General features: G+C 48.4%; 1 protein-coding gene across 3 annotated transcripts; it reads left to right on the forward strand.

The window, feature by feature from the left end:
- The first annotated feature begins 137 nt into the window (after positions 1–137).
- Positions 138–7,276, forward strand: LOC116966738. Of its 3 annotated transcripts, none has more exons than XR_004410065.1 (6): positions 138–407; positions 2,194–2,355; positions 2,766–2,907; positions 4,313–4,408; positions 6,446–6,677; positions 6,754–7,276. XR_004410065.1 is itself a non-coding variant. In XM_033013035.1 (5 exons), exons 1-5 carry the CDS (start codon positions 238–240, stop codon positions 6,524–6,526), a joined length of 651 nt encoding a protein of 216 aa, XP_032868926.1. In that variant the 5' UTR covers positions 138–237; the 3' UTR covers positions 6,527–7,276. The 3 variants fall into 3 exon arrangements, 1 of the variants encoding a protein (XP_032868926.1); XR_004410066.1 differs by having other exon boundaries at positions 6,446–6,578; positions 6,807–7,276; XM_033013035.1 differs by having other exon boundaries at positions 6,446–7,276.
- Positions 7,277–16,501: the final 9,225 nt, after the last annotated feature.

Genomic DNA, 16,501 nt, shown 5'->3' on the forward strand with positions numbered 1-16,501 from the left:
CTCTCCTCCCTCCCCTCCCCTCTGGTCTTTGGGGGGCAAGCGATGGCCATACTATTTGGTCGTGCTCGGGGGCTCCCTCTGCAGGCCGCGTCCTGCCGGGGTCAGTGCTCGTGTTTTTGCCCATTTCTGCTTGGTAATGTGGCTCCTGTTTGTGCTCCAGTCACTTCAGAGCGGGCGCAGGAGGGTGAAGCGGTGGGCGAGTGCCCGTTGTGTTTCTGCCCATTCTCCGCGGAACAGATGGCGGAGCACGCTGCCTTCTGCAACGGCCCCAGCAACGTGGTGTTACCGGATCGAGCGATCTCCTGCCACAGCCTGCAGCAGGAGCAGGATCCCTCGAGCTGCAGCCAGCATCCAGAGAAAGATGCCTCCAGCCAGGTCACCAGTAACATCATACAACTGTTTCGCAGGTACTCATCATTTATTAGCTAAGTTTAGTTTAGAGATACAGCGCTGAAACAGGCCCTTCAGCCCACCGGGTCCGTGCCGACATGCGATCCCCGCACAGTAACACTATCCTACACACACTAGGGACATTTGACATTTATACCAAGCCAATTAACCTACAAACCTGTACGTCTTTGGAGTGTGGGAGGAAACTGAAGATCTCGGGGGAAACCCACGCAGGTCACGGGGAGAACGTACAAACTCCGTACAGACAGCACCCGTAGTCGGGATCGAACCCGGGTCTCCAGTGCTGCATTCGCTGTAAGGCAGCAACTCTACCGCTGCGACACTGTGCCACCCAAAATCTTCCCTGTCTTAGCCCAGCGCTCCTGGGAGCGGGCTGGTGTTTGTGGAACGATCTCCGGGAGCAGCTCGGCATCGGAGAGTCTTCCCGGGAGCGGGTCCGTGTTTTGTGGAACGTTCCAAATAGTGAAAGGCTTAGATAGAATGGATGTGGAGAGGATGTTTCCACCAGTGGGAGAGTCTAGGACCAGAGGGCACAGCCTCAGAATTAAAGGACTTTCCTTTAGGAAGGAGATGAGGAGGAATTTCTTGTCAAAGGGCAGTGAATCTGTGGAATTCATTGCCATGGAAGGCTGTGGAGGCCAAGTCATTAGATATTTTTAAGGCAGAGATGGATAGATTCTTGATTAGTATGGGCATCAGTGGTAATGGGGAGAAGGCAGGAGAATGGGGTTAGGAGGGAGGGATAGATCAGCCATGATTGAATGGTGGAGTAGACTTGATGGGCCGAACTGCACACACTAGAGGCAGGAAACATGTTCCCGATGTTGGGGGAGTCCAGAACCAGGGGCCACACAGTTTAAGAATAAGGAGTAAGCCATTTAGAACAGAGACGAGGAAACACTTTTTCTCACAGAGAGTGGTGAGTCTGTGGAATTCTCTGCCTCAGAGGGCGGTGGAGGCAGGTTCTCTGGATGCTTTCTTTTTTTCTTTTTCTTTTTTATTAGAAGTACGGTAAGTTACCATAATACACAACACATATGTCTTAATACATTTTTTTGTACCGCTTCATTTTTTGAGCTTTAAGAAAAAGATAGAAGTAAAGGAAGTAAGGAAAGTGCGCAAGAGTCATGAAGGTGCAAGAGAGTGTTGAGAAAAGAAAGCCCCTTAGAAAAGAAGTTAGAGAAGGAAGTAAAGAAAGAAATTAGACCCTAGAAAAGAAGGAAAAAGAAAGGAGAAACAATCGCTCTATTATAACATTAAACTCCGCAGAAAGGGGACTACCAACCAAGTCTGTTTTTGTTGTTTTACCCCCCGTTGATTGAATGGTGGAGTAGACTTGATGGGCCGAACTGCACACACTAGAGGCAGGAAACATGTTCCCGATGTTGGGGGAGTCCAGAACCAGGGGCCACAGTTTAAGAATAAGGAGTAAGCCATTTAGAACAGAGACGAGGAAACACTTTTACTCACAGAGAGTGGTGAGTCTGTGGAATTCTCTGCCTCAGAGGGCGGTGGAGGCAGGTTCTCTGGATGCTTTCAAGAGAGAGCTAGATAGGGCTCTTAAAGATAGTGGGGTCAGGGGATCTGGGGAGAAGGCAGGAACGGGGTACTGATTGGGGATGATCAGCCATGATCACATTGAATGGCGGTGCTGGCTCGAAGGGCCAAATGGCCTACTCCTGCACCTATTGTCTATTGTCTATTGAATGGCCTAATTCTGCTCCTATCACTTACCTTGTGGTTCCATAATCCCTCTGAGTCCTCTTTGTTCTCCTTTCCCAGCTACGCCAATGTAACGGAGCCAGTAGTTCCAAGTGCTGCAGCGGGCAGCGTGGTTCCCAGGACTAGCGGGAAAGAAGACGGAAATTCGCAGAACGTAACTGACGTGGTAGCGCATTTGATGAAAGTGGGACGCCAGTTAGACACGGACGTTGAATTAAATAGGTAGGTGAATGGATATCGGTGTTGTGGGACCACAAACGTTCCTTGATTTTAAGCTTCCGTCTGCACTTCCCTCACTGAGGGAGGTCCCACCAAAGCCCTGCCTTCCCATCAAGGGATTCCCGGCCGGATTCTTGGATGAACTGAGAAAATTCCCATTTAGTTGTAGTTTAGTTTAGAGATACAGCATGCAGGCCCTTCAGCCCACCGAGTCCACTGCTCACCCGTTCACACTTGTTTCACACACAGTTCCTGCCACCTTGCACCCAGGAACTCTACCGCTGTGCCACCGTGCATATATACGCTGTGGTTGTCCTCTCATTCTGCTGCAGCGAGAGTGAAGAACTCACCAGTCCGATCCATAAAACCCAGGCGGGAGCGATCTCATGGTTTTCCCTGTTCCTTCCCTGCAGGTTATTACAGCCCCTCCTGAACAGCAACACGCCCCTACAAGTGCTCCAGGAGCTGATCAAGGCCATTTTCGGCAAAGGCAACTTCTCCAGCTATACGCCATTCATCTTTCTCTTCTACCTGTCCAAGCGATTTTTGCCAGGAGTGAGTAGCCATGTCTTGCGATCGTGAAGCCATCTTCCAGCGGTGGGTGGCAGCCATCCCACATTGTCGTCTTGGATGAGCCAGTGCACAATGAACCTGTCTTTTATTTAAAAATATTTTTATTAGAACATATACATATCATAACCAAAACACGATTTGTTTACCAGTTACATTTAAACACAGTTTCTATTTTTTATAATTTTTTTTGAAAGATAGTGCTATAGAGAGAAAAGAAATAAGGGTTTAGAAAAAGGAAACTATAAGCTAATAGAGAGGGAAGGGAGAAAAAAATTAAGACAAGTCTAATTTTTCTAAGTGTAATCCACATTTTAATTGTGGGGGTTATTGGATTTTTCCAAAAATTTTAATATTAATTTTTTCCCAATTATTATACAATAATCAAGGATATTTCTTTGATTTATTGTAAGTTTTATGCTTTGTTCTGAAATTCCTAATATTATTAGTTTTGGGTCAGGATCCAATTGGATATTAACAACAGAATGAACCTGTCTAACCTTTGCTTTGGTCTGAAGAAGGGTTTCGACCCAAAACGTTGCCTATTTCCTTTGCTCCATAGATGCTGCCTCACCCGCTGAGTTTCTCCAGCATTTTTGTCTACCCTTTGCTGTGACTTCCATGGAATTGTATCGAGACATGATTCAGAGACAGCTTTACCTGGTGGACACATAATGCTGGAGTAACTCAGCGGGTCAGGCAGCATCTCTGGAGGGAAGGAATAGCCAACGTTTTTAACCATGGCCTTCGATTATAACCAACATCTGCAGTTCTTTCATGTGCAACTTTCCCTGGCATCTAACCTGGTCTTTGGGAAAGTTCGATGTACCTTTAGTCAATACAGGAGTGGCAATCCAGGGAAAGGTTAATAAAGGCTCTATAGCATAGTGTAGTCAGATTAGCGGTGGATCAGTGAGGCATAGTGGCTCTGCAGTAGAGGGTGACAATGTGACTACACTTAAATCTCTTACAGTTCTTCACCAGACCATCAATGTAATTGTAAAGATACAAACAAGTGCGGCACGGTGGTGCAGCGGTAGAGTTGCTGCCTCACAGCGCCAGAGACCCGGGTTCGATCCCGACTGCGGGCGCTGTCTGTACAATGTTTGTACGTTCTCCCTGTTACCTGCGTGGGTTTTCTCCGGGTGCTCCGGTTTCCTCCCACACTCCAAAGACGTGCAGGTTTGTAGGTTAATTGACTTCGGTAAAAAAATGGTAAATTGTCCCTCGTGTGTGTGCGATAGTGTTAGCGTGGGGGGGCGATCGCTGGTCGGCGCGGACTCGGTGGGACGAAGGGCCTGTTTTTTGTGCTGTATCTCTTCAAAGTAAAGTCTAAAGCTTTGCATAACACTGAAGGCAGCTGACTAGTTGGTCTGGTTCTCTTTTTAAGATCTTGGAAAGCGAATCGTGGGCTACTTTTATGAAATGGTTGGAAGTATTCGTTACTGAAGTGGTGGCTCCATGGATCAGCAAGATGGGCGGCTGGGTGAGTAACCATGCCGGCCACACGCTGAGCTGTGGTGATCAGGAGTTACTGTCGGCATATTGTATGCGGCGTGGTCACCATTCTTTAACGGTGTGAGATGTCTTGGTACACCGGCACGCCTCCCCTCCTGGAAGTGTTGCCCCTTGCTGGGGGGGTGGAGTTCCATGAGTGCTGGAGTACAGGCACACCTCTGTCCAGTTCAGTCTGAAGAAGGGTCTCGACCTGAAGCGTCACCCATTCCTTCTCTCCAGAGATGCTGCCTGTCCCGCTGAGTTACTCCAGCATTTTGTGTCTAACTCTGGGATGGAGTTCCATGGGTACCCTCCCTTGCTGGGGTACAGTTTTGTGGACAATGCTCCTTACTAGAGTAGATTCATTGGGTTTCAAAAAAAAATTTAAATCAAAAAATGTATTCAGTTATTAAAAAATAATATTTACACTACAATAAAACAAGCCAGAACCCACCACCATAATACAATACAAACATATATCCTTAATAACCTACTATACAAGTTACAATCCTTGTCAAGGATACATTCAACACCCTGCGGTCCCGGAACTCCCCCAGGGTGCCCGTGGACAGGGCGTATTCCCATTCTAACCCCACCTGGGAACGTACGTATTCCCGGAAAAGGGGCAGGCAGCCGGCTCGGGCAGAGCCCTCCACCGCCTGGAGACGTGACTCGCGGATGGCCAGCTTGGCCAGGCCCAGGAGCAACCCAACCAGGACACCTTCAGCCCCAAACCCTCTCCCCTACGCACAGGGATGTCCAAAGATGAGGATGGTGGGTGAAAAATGCAGCCAGAAGGCAAGGAGCAGCCCCTTTAGGCTGCAGCCTCACGCACTCCATGTACACGTGGTACACAGACTCTTCCAGCCCGCAACAAGTGGCAGGCGGCTGGCGAGTCTGGGAACCGCGAGAGAAACAGGTTGCAGGGAACACCTCGGTGCAATACCCTCCACCCCAGGTCCCCAATGTAGAGGGGGAGAATCCCTGCGTAGAGGGAGTAGATTGATTGTTAGGTACTTTATTGTCAGGTGTACTTGGTACGGTGACATTCTTCGTTTTGCCCACAGGACACAAGTATGCAAAGAGCCACCACGTAAAGGGTGCCGAAAAAGTTTAAAAATATCAATATAGTCCCTCTTCCTTCTCAATCCCCCTCCCCCCCCTAGTTCCTCTTTGTTCTCGATGCCCCCCCCCCACACACCAGATCCCTCTTTGGGTCAAGTTTCAAGGGCACCATCCCTTGTCGTCCAAGGTTGCCTGGGCACTGCCCTTGTCGGGGACCAGTTCCTGGAATGCTGCCCCCTGCTGGGGTACAGCTCCAAACACACCGTCCCTTGTAGCAGTCTAGTAATGTGGGCACTGATTTCATCGAAACATAGACAACAGGTGCAGGAGTAGGCCATTCGGCCCTTCGAGCCAGCACCTGCCATTCAATGTGATCATGGCTGATCATCCCCAATCAGTACCCCGTTCCTGCCTTCTCCCCATATCCCCTGACCCCGCTATTTTTAAGAGCCCTATCTAGCTCTCTCTTGAAAGCATCCAGAGAACCGGCCTCCACCGCCCTCTGAGGCAGAGAATTCCACAGACTCACCACTCTCTGAGAGAAAAAGTGTTTCCTCGTCTCCGTTCTAAGTGGCTTACTCCTCATTCTTAAAAAGCTAGACATGAAAAGCTGGAGTAACTCAGCGGGTCAGGCAGCATCTGTGGAGAAAAGGAATAGGTGACGTTTCAGGTCCAGACCCTTCTTCAGACCAAGTGCTCTGATGTGTGTAAACTCGTCTGATTAGACTGGGGCACATTGTTGGTGTAGAGGTGGTTTATCCCCTGTGTTGCCCTGTGCGACTGGTAGTATTGTGTAGTGGGAGCTTCAGCCGAACCATGATGTGCTTGCCCTGGGAGTGTTTGGTGCGACTATGCAGAAGGAGCCTTGGTGTATTTCACTCCTGTGGTACCCGCCTCCATGCTCGGTTCCCTCTGTACGATCCCCTGATATTAACGGTCTTGTGTCTCCCTCTGTCCACAGGAAGGGCTACTCTGTGCCCTCGGGAGTCTCCTGGCTGCGGGCCTGGTGGTGGGGCTGAAAATGCTGCTCACAAAGTCATAGATTAGTGAACCTGCCACGGCCACATCAGTGTCCCTAGACCCATATCAGCTTCCAAGATCCATATCAGCTTTCCTGGGCCATATCGGCTTCCTAGACCCATTTCAGCCTCCCAGGGCCATATCAGCATCCTAGGGCCATATCAACTTCCAAGATCCATATCAGCATCCAAGATCCATATCAGCTACCTAGACCCATATCAGCTACCTAGACCCATATCAGCTACCAAGATCCATATCAGCTACCTAGACCCATATCAGCTACCTAGACCCATATCAGTTATCCAGGGCCATATCCGCTCCTAGAAGCATATCAGCGTCCAAGACCCATATCAGCCTCCCAGATCCATATCAGCCTCCTCGACCCGTATCAGCCTTGCACAATCGAATCAGTGTGTCACAGCCATGTCAGCCTTCCAAAGCAATATCAGCATCTCACAGCCATATCAGCCTCCTAGACCCGTCAGTGTCCTAGATCCATATCAGCTTCCCACAGTTACATCAGTCTTAGACCCGTATCAACCTCCCACAGTCATATCAGCGTCCCTCAGTCATAACGGTATCCCACAGCCATATCATCCTTCCACAGTTGTATCAGCGATCAAGAGGCATATCATCCTCCCACAGCCTTATCAGCGTTGGAGAGTGGTATCAGCCTCCCTCAGTCGGATCAACGTTCCACAGCCATGTCAACCTCCCAGAGCAACATCAGCGTTCCAGAGCAACATCAGCGTTCCAGAGCAACATCAGCGTTCCAGAGCAACATCAGCGTTCCAGAGCAACATCAGCGTTTCAGAGCAACATCAGCGTTCCAGAGCAGCATCAGCGTTCCAGAGCAGCATCAGCGTTCCAGAGCAACATCAGCGTTCCAGAGCAACATCAGCGTTCCAGAGCAGCATCAGCGTTCCAGAGCAACATCAGCGTCCCAGAGCAACATCGGCGTTCCAGAGCAACATCAGCGTTCCAGAGCAACATCAGCGTTCCAGAGCAGCATCAGCGTTCCAGAGCAACATCAGCGTTCCAGAGCAACATCAGCGTACCAGAGCAACATCAGCGTTCCAGAGCAGCATCAGCGTTCCAGAGCAACATCAGCGTTCCAGAGCAACATCAGCGTTCCAGAGCAACATCAGCGTTCCAGAGCAACATCAGCGTTCCAGAGCAACATCAGCGTTCCAGAGCAACATCAGCGTTCCAGAGCAACATCAGCGTCCCAGAGCAGCACCCTGGATTCATTGACGTCTGACGACCAGACCAACTCAGGAGATGGTGACGGGCTAGTGCCGAGACATAGGAGGAAGAGATAGATCAGCCATGATTGAATGCCGGAGTAGACTTGATGGGCCGAATGGCCTAATTATGCTCCTATCACCTATGAACTTGTAGAAGGTGGAACATTGTAATGGCACAGCCACATGGTCTGTCGGTTTCTCTCCTACATCCACTGTTGGTGCCCCAGCCCCCTAGGCTGAGGAGAGTTGCGAAGGGAAGACGTCACTAAGATCCTCAAGGACAACTCTGCATCTACCTTCACAAGAGGAAAGCATTGGTGTTACGGGGAAAGGGTATGAGGTATTCCCATCAACAGAGAATAGAACATACCTTGCTCAAGATAGACACAAAATGCTGGAGTAACTCAGCGGGACAGGCAGCCTCTCGGGAGAGAAGGGATGGGTGATGAATCGGGTGGAGACCCTTCTTCAGACTGCCTGTCCCGATGAGGTATGCCAGCATTTTCGTGTCTATATCTTCGATGTAAACCAGCATCTGCAGTTCCTTCCTGCACATACTTGGCTCACTTGGACCCTCCTCGTCCCCGTCCCCCCTGTCCGAATCCGTCCTGCCCACCTCCTCATTATTCATTAGTCCTATCATAGAGTCGCAGAGTGATACAGTGGGGAAACAGGCCCTTCGGCCCAACTTGCCCACAACGGCCAACATGTCCCAGCTACCCTACATGTCCCAGCTACCCTATCATCATAGGGCATAGCACACAGTACAGCGCAGGAACGGGCAACTTCGGCGTAGAGTGTTTGTGTCGAACATGATGCCAAGTTAAACCGATCTCATCTGTACCCTTTACCTCAGCCTCGTCCCACCCGGAACCTAGATTAAGAGGAGAACACACAACAAGGAAATAAGTGGGGGAATTGGATTGATGAGCATCCTACAGAGTGATGAGGGAAATGATTTATTTGTATGTTGAAAGGACATAGTTGGTTTTGTTAACCATTGATAGATCCACTTCCCTGTTGAGGTTTTTATTTCTCAATGGCATGCCTCTGCCAGGAATAATAAAATCTTTATATAACGTTTCATCACTAAGACACAGCCCTTATTTAAGTTCTTACACTACCTGTGTTTCCCGGTTCCTTTATTTCTTGATTACACACTGTACAACAGCGGAGATACAAATGGTCTGCAAATTCACGAGAGGAATACATCTAGAAAGATCAACATTTTGTGTACAAAACCATGAGGGGAATAGATCGGGTAGACGCACAGAGTCTCTTGCCCAGAGTAGGGGAATCGAGAACCAGAGGACATAGGTTTAAGGGGGGGAGGGGGGGGGGGGGGGGGGATTTAATAGGAACCTGAGGGGTAACTTTTTCACACAAAGGGTGGAACAAGCTGCCGGAGGAGGGAATTGAGGCAGGGACAATCGCAACATGTATAAAACAATTAGGTACATGGATAGGTTACGTTTAGAGGGATATGGGCCAAATGCAGGCAGGTGGAACTAGTGTAGATGGGACATGTTGGTTGGCGTGGGCTAGTTGGGTCGAACGGCCTGTTTCCACGCTGTATCACTCTATGACTATGAGTTTGGTCACCCTGCTTCACTTGCCACTGTAATGGCTGCGAGGGCAATCTCATCGGTGTCTTCTTGCACTTGTTCTGAAGGCTTCGTGCCTTTATATCAAGAGCTTTTCCTTTTGTCTTTCGGTTCCCTGGCTATGTTGTTATCATGAGAGGGGATCTTATTGAAACATATAAGATTATTAAGGGCTTGGACACGCTAGAGGCAGGAAACATGTTCCCGATGTTGGGGGAATCCAGAACCAGGGGCCACAGTATAAGAATAAGGGATTTAGGACGGAGACGAGGAAACACTTTTTCTCACAGAGAGTGGTGAGTCTGTGGAATTCTCTGCCTTAGGGTGGAGGCCAGTTCTCTGGATACTTTCAAGAGAGAGTTTGATAGGGTTCTTAAAGATAGCGGTCAGGGGATATTAAGGCAGGAACGGGGTACTGATTGGGGATGATCAGCCATGATCACATTGAATGGCGGTGCTGGCTCGAAGGGCCCGAATGGGCCTGTCTCCATGATGCGTCTCTAAAGGGCAATGTGCCAACAGCAGCATTTCCCTCTCTTCAACAAGCCCAGCGTAGACCGTAGTGTGTTAGAGCTTGAAGATAGACACAAAATGCTGGAGCAACTCAGCGGGACAGGCAGCATCTCTGGAGAGAAGGAATGGGGGAAGTTTCGGGTCGAGACCCTTCTGTGTTAGAGCTTCTTGTGTCTTCATGAAGGACTGAAAACAAAATGCCTTATACCGAGACTGGGGAGTTTTAATGATTCTGTGATTGTGTTAAAATAATTCTATTGCCTTTAATTTATGAATAAATTCTAATGTGTTTAATATTTTGCTGGCATGTTTGTCTTTACTGCTGTTGGTGGAGGGCAAAGATTCAGGGGGGGAGGGGGGGGGGTTGGCAGACAGGATGAATTTCCTGGGACACTCCAGACATTGTTTCCACAAACAGTTCTATTATGAGGGATGGGACTTGTGCCCGTAGGAGGGGCAGAGTCAGGGACGCTGGGGACCGCAACAGGGGGCGGCAGGGTGGCGCAGCGGTAGAGTTGCTGCCTTACAGCGCTTTCAGCACCAGAGACCCTGATTCGATCCCGACTACGGGCGCTGTCTGTACGGAGTCTGTACGTTCTCCCCCGTGACCTGTGCGGGTTTTCTCCCAGATCTTCGGCTTTCTTAAGGGTTTGGACACGCTAGTGGCAGGAAACATGTTCCCGATGTTGGGGGAGTCCAGAACCAGGGGCCACAGTTTAAGAATAAGGGGTAAGACATTTAGAACGGAGACGAGGAAACACTTTTTCTCACAGAGAGTGGCGAGCCTGTGGAATTCTCTGCCTCAGAGGGCGGTGGAGGCAGGTTCTCTGGATGCTTTCAAGAGATAACTAGATAGGGCTCTTAAAGATAGCGGAGTCAGGGGATATGGGGAGAAGGCAGGAACGGGGTACTGATTGGGGATGATCAGCCATGATCACACAATGGCGGTGCTGGCTCGAAGGGCCGAATGGCCTACTCCTGCACCTGTTGTCTATTGTCTCCCACACCAAAGATGTACAGGTTTGTAGGTTAATTGGCTTGGTATGAATGTAAATTGTCCCTAGTGTGTGTAGGATAGTGTTAATGTGCGGGGATCGCTGGTTGGTACGGACTCGGTGGGCCGAAGGGCCTGTTTTCACGCAGTATCTCTAAAACCCAAGCTAAAATAGAGAGCCTGGAACTGGACCCACAGTGCCAGACCCAGCACGAATAACATCAGATGGTCATGATTCTCAGGCTCCTGTGCCTTCTTCCAGATGCTAGCAGCAAAAGGAGAGCGCAGAACGGTGATCACGGAGAGGTGGAGCCCACAATGGTCCATTGTTGGCTGTGGTAACAAGTGAAACTAAGCAGAAAGACAGTGAAACTAGTAGGACGAGCAGGGTGGGAGAGAGAAGGTATCTGGAACTAATGTTTCCCAGTTCAGGTAACATCCTGGTGAATCTACCCCATATCCTCCCCAGCCTAGTCGCATGCTTCAAGTTCGGGTGAGTTTATTGTCACGTGTACCGAGGTAGAGGGAAAAGCTTTTTGTTGCGTGCTAACCAGTTAGCAGAAAGATAATACATGATTACAATCAATGCATTTACAGTGTATATCCAGAGCCAGCAACATTATGGGGGACCCCTTCCACCCCAGCAACAGACTGTTCCAGCTGCTACGGTCAGGCAAACGCCTCCGCTGTCATGCTGTGAAAACAGGGAGGATGAGATGGAGTTTCTACCCAGAGGCCGTCAGGACTGTAAACTCCTATCTCACTAGGGACTAACTTTACTGAACCACTCTACTGTTGTGTTGTGTCTTTTTAAAATTGCTGGGTTATTTGTTGTTGTTTTTTTCTATCACCAATATGTAAATACTGATACTGGTCCATTCTGTTCTGTAGTTTTTTGCACAATGCGCAAGAATTGCCACTTTTCATTTGACTGCACATCTCGTATGTGTATGTGACGAATAAACTTGACTTGATAGATACATGATAAGGGAATAACGTTTAGTGCAAGGTAAAGCCAGCAAAGTCCAAGGGACATCAATGAGGTAGATAGTAGTTCAGGACTGCTCTCTGGTTGTGGTAGGATGATTCAGTTGCCTGATAACAGCTGGGAAGAAGCTGTCCCTGAATCTGGAGGTGTGCGTTTTCACACTTCTGTACCTCTTGCCTGATGGGAGAGGGGAGAAGAGGGAGTGGCCAGGGATGAGGACTCGTCCTTGATTATGCTGCTGGCCTTGCCGAGGCAGCATGAGGTATAAATGGAATTAATAGAAGGGAGGGTACACAAAATTGCTGGGGAAACTCAGCGGGTGCAGCAGCATCTATGGAGCGAAGGAAATAGGCGACGTTTCGGGTCGAGACCCTTCTTCAGACTGATGTGGGGGGGGGAAGAAGAAAGGAAGAGGCGGAGACGATGGGCTGTGGGAGAGCTGGGAAGGGGAGGGGAAGGAGGGAGAAAGCAGGGACTACCTGAAATTGGAGAAGTCAATGTTCATGCCGCTGGGGTGCAGACTGCCCAAGCGAAATATGAGGTGCTGCTCCTCCAATTTGCAGTGGGACTCACTCTGGCCATGGAGGAGGCCCAGGAAAAGGAATCATGTTTTACATGTAGCTCCATATTTTAATGCTTCTTGTATGTGGAGCGGTGGAATTATTAACTTACACTGGAAGGGGGTCGGGTTAACAGAAGGGAGGTTGGTTTGTGTGATGGTCTGGGCTGCGTCCACAACTCCTACAACATGGTGAGCAGGAATGCACACAATACTCCAAGTACAATCTAACCGATGTTGAGTATAGATGCAACAATGCATCCCAGCTCTTATATTCTATGTCCCAACCTCTGAAGGCCAGTGTGACATATTGTATTAGGACAGGCAGCATCTCTGGAGAAAAAGAATGGGTGACGTTTCAGGTTGGGACCCTTCTTCAGACCGAGGATGTTTTGGTCCCCGCCCAAAACATCACCCATCCTTTATGGCCAGAGATGCCGCCTGGCCCGCTGAGTTACTCCAGCACTTTGTGTCTATCTTCATTGTAATCCAGCATCTGCAGTTCTTAGTTTCTGCAAGAGCCCCAACAGTGAACGAGAAAGTGGGTAGGAACCAACTGAAGAGGGGTTCCCACCCGAAACGAAACTACCCGTGTTGTCTGACCCGCTGAGTTACTCCAGCACTTTGTGTCTATCTTCGGTATAAACCAGCATCTGCAGTTCCCTCCTACACCAAACCACCAGAGTTTCGAGACATGGGCTCCCATGACTACACCTGTCTCATATCAACGGAAGGAAATAGGTCATGAATACTTATGTAAACAATATAACAAATCAACTCATATTTCCACAGAAGAGTTATGTTATTTTATGGTCTTCTTCTTGCGTATAGCATGCACAGCCTAAAGTTGGACGCCAACTTGTTCTATTTGATCTTTTGTTTGATTGTGCAAGTCGGGTTGATTGCATTCGTCAAAACGGGGCCGTCCACATGAAGGTTGCAATCTCCCACCCCTGGTTTTATGGTAACAAAACATTAAGTTTTCTTATCTTTTCTCATTGCATCTTCCAGGAGATCTGTTGATTATTGAGAAATAGGAAGTAAGGCTGGTCGCTCGTTTATCAAACTCACCATCCATTTGTTGGTCAATTACTTCCCTTATTTACATAAAGTGATTGGGTAGCTCCTTTAAACAAAATGTTGACGAAATTGAAAAAGTTAATGAGTATAAACAGGAAGGATTATTAATGCTAGACAACGTTGTGAAATGCATGTTAATTATGTCTGGGCGTATGTGTGTGTCACTGAGATCATTTATGTGTGGGAAGGAACTGCAGATGCTGGTTTAAATTAAAGAGAGACACAAAAAACTGGAGTAACTCAGCGGGTCAGGCAGCATCTCTGGCGAGAAGGAATGGGTGACGTTTCGGGTCGAGACCCTTCTTTACACTTTTTACACAGAGAGTGGTGAATCTGTGGAATTCTCTGCCACAGAAGGTAGTTGAGGCCAGTTCATTGGCTATATTTAAGAGGGAGTTAGATGTGGCCCTTGTGGCTAAAGGGATCAGGGGGTATGGAGAGAAGGCAGGTACAGGATACTGAGTTGGATGATCAGCCATGATCATATCGAATGGCGGTGCAGGCTCGAAGGGCCGAATGGCCTACTCCTGCACCTATTTTCTATGTTTTCTATGTTTTCTATGTCTATGTTCAGACTTTCAGGTCTCGACCCGAAACGTCACCCATTCCTTATCTCCAGGGATGCTGCCTGTCCCGCTGAGTTACTCCAGCATTTTGTGTCTATCTTCAATTACGTTTGAGACAAATTAATGCCTATATTTAGGTAATGAAAATGTGTATGTATCTGTGGGTGTACACACGGCTCTCTCTGCAGGTAGACACAAAATGCTGGAGTAACTCAGCGGGACAGGCAGCATCTCTGGAGAGAAGGAATGGGTGATGTTTCGGGTCAAGTGCCTTCTTCAGACTCTCTCTCTCTGCAGTGCTTGTGAGGTTTAATATGCAGTTCTCAAACATGCAAGTCACAAAAATAGAAGAATCCAGGGTAAACATTCCAAACCTGCAGGATATGTGTCGAGGGTTTCGGAAGGTAATGAAGTGAAATTGAATTTTAGTTTATTGTCACGTGTACCGAGGTACAGTGAAAAGCTTTTGTTGCGGGCTAACCATTTAGCGGAAAGACAATAGACAATAGGTGCAGGAGTAGGCCATTCGGCCCTTCGAGCCTGCATCACCATTCAATATGATCATGGCTGATCATCCAACTCAGTATCCTGTACCTGCCTTCTCTCCATACCCACTGATCCCTTTAGCCACAAGGGCCAGATCTAACTCCCTCTTAAATATAGCCAATGAACTGGCCTCAACTACCTTCTGTGGCAGAGAATTCCACAGATTCACCACTCTCTGTGTGAAAAATGAATTTCTCATCTCGGTCCAAAAAGACTTCCCTCTTATCCTTAAACTGTGACCCCTTGTTCTGGACTCCCCCAACATCGGGAACAATCTTCCTGCATCTAGCCTGTCCGGCCCCTTAAGAATTTTGTAAGTTTCTATAAGTGTTCTATACGCGTGTCCAAACCCTTAACAATCTTATATGTTTCAACCCTTAACAATCTTATATGTTTCAATACAATACATGATAACAATTGAGCCATCCACAGGGTACAGATACATGATAAGGGGAGTAACGTTTAGATAAACTCCATTAAAGTCCGATTAAAGATAGTCCGAGGGTCTTCAATGACGTAGATAGTAGTTCAGGACTGCTCTCTAGTTGTTGGTAGGGAGACAAAAATGCCGGAGAAACTCAGCGGGTGAGGCAGCATCTATGGAACGAAGGAATAGGTGACTTTTCGGGTCGAGACCCTTCTTCAGTTGTTGGTAGGATGGTTCAATTGCCTGATAACAGCTGGGAAGAAATTCTCCCTGAATCTGGAGGTGTGCGTTTTCAGGATTGAACGTCCAAATGAGTGGCGTGGTGGCGACAGCGATCTGGGTTGGATTCTGACCTCGGGTGCTGTCTGTGTGGTGTTTGCACGTTCTCCCAGTGAACTTGCGGGTTTACCGCTGGGTGCCTCAGTTTCCGACCACATACCGAAGAGGTGCAGGTTTGCAGGTTAATTGTCCTCTGTGAAACTGCCCCTCGTGTAGTAGGGAAGTGAATGGAAAAATGGGATAACACAAAACTAGTGTAAACGGGTGATCGAAGGTCGGCGTGGGCTCCATTTGTCCATGCTGTGTATCTAAATAAAGCTAAACTGATAGAGAACTAAGTTACAGGGAAACCGTGCACATGTGGGAGGTTACATGTAATGACCTGATGGGAAATGGAAAATGACACATGTTTAAAGCTAATACCAGGCTGGTTAATCATATTAAAAGGGCAGTTTGCTCTCTGGAGTGATAAGATCAGTGTACAACAACAGGATAAGAAGGAAGGGAAATTTATAATTTCAGAGTATCCCAGAATGTTTAATGTTGAGCTGTATTTGAAACGCTGGCACTATGCAAGGAAACACACACAGGAACCCTGCCAGCAGGGAGGATCCACTATGATTAAATCATTCAATCCTTTTTGGTGGATGCAAGGAACTGCAGATGCTGGTTTAAAAAGAAAGAAAGAAAGTCGAGGAAACACTTTTTCTCACAGAGAGTGGTGAGTCTGTGGAATTCTCTGCCTCAGAGGGCGGTGGAGGCCGGTTCTCTGGATGCTTTCAAGAGAGAGCCAGATAGGGCTCTTAAAAATAGCGGAGTCAGGGGATATGGGGGAGAAGGCAGGAACGGGGTACTGATTGGGGATGATCAGCCATGATCACATTGAATGGCGGTGCTGGCTCGAAGGGCCGAATGGCCTACTCCTGCACCTATTGTCTATTGTCTATCGGCACCAAGTGCTAGAGAAACTCAGAAGGTCAGGCAGCATCTCTGGAGAACATGGATAGATGATGTTTCGGGTCACCAAATACTCTAATAAATTGTGGCGCAGCGGTAGAGTTGCTGCCTCACAGCGCCAGAGACCCGGGTTCGATCCTGACTACGGGTGCTGCCTGTACGGAGTTTGCACGCTCTCCCTGTGACCGTGTGGGTTTTCTCCGGGTGCTCCGGCTTCCTCCCATGTTCCAAAGAGAA

Source organism: Amblyraja radiata, chromosome 38, assembly GCF_010909765.2.
Source record: "Amblyraja radiata isolate CabotCenter1 chromosome 38, sAmbRad1.1.pri, whole genome shotgun sequence".
Lineage (NCBI taxonomy): Eukaryota > Metazoa > Chordata > Chondrichthyes > Rajiformes > Rajidae > Amblyraja > Amblyraja radiata.

Excerpts from the sequence above, each read along its gene's own strand:
- LOC116966738 (XM_033013035.1), top strand. The coding sequence starts at position 238 with ATGGCGGAGCACGCTGCCTTCTGCAACGGCCCCAGCAACGTGGTGTTA. Across the intron at positions 408-2,193 it reads ATCATACAACTGTTTCGCAG|CTACGCCAATGTAACGGAGC; the intron begins GTACTCATCATT and ends CTCCTTTCCCAG. Across the intron at positions 4,409-6,445 it reads TCAGCAAGATGGGCGGCTGG|GAAGGGCTACTCTGTGCCCT; the intron begins GTGAGTAACCAT and ends CTCTGTCCACAG.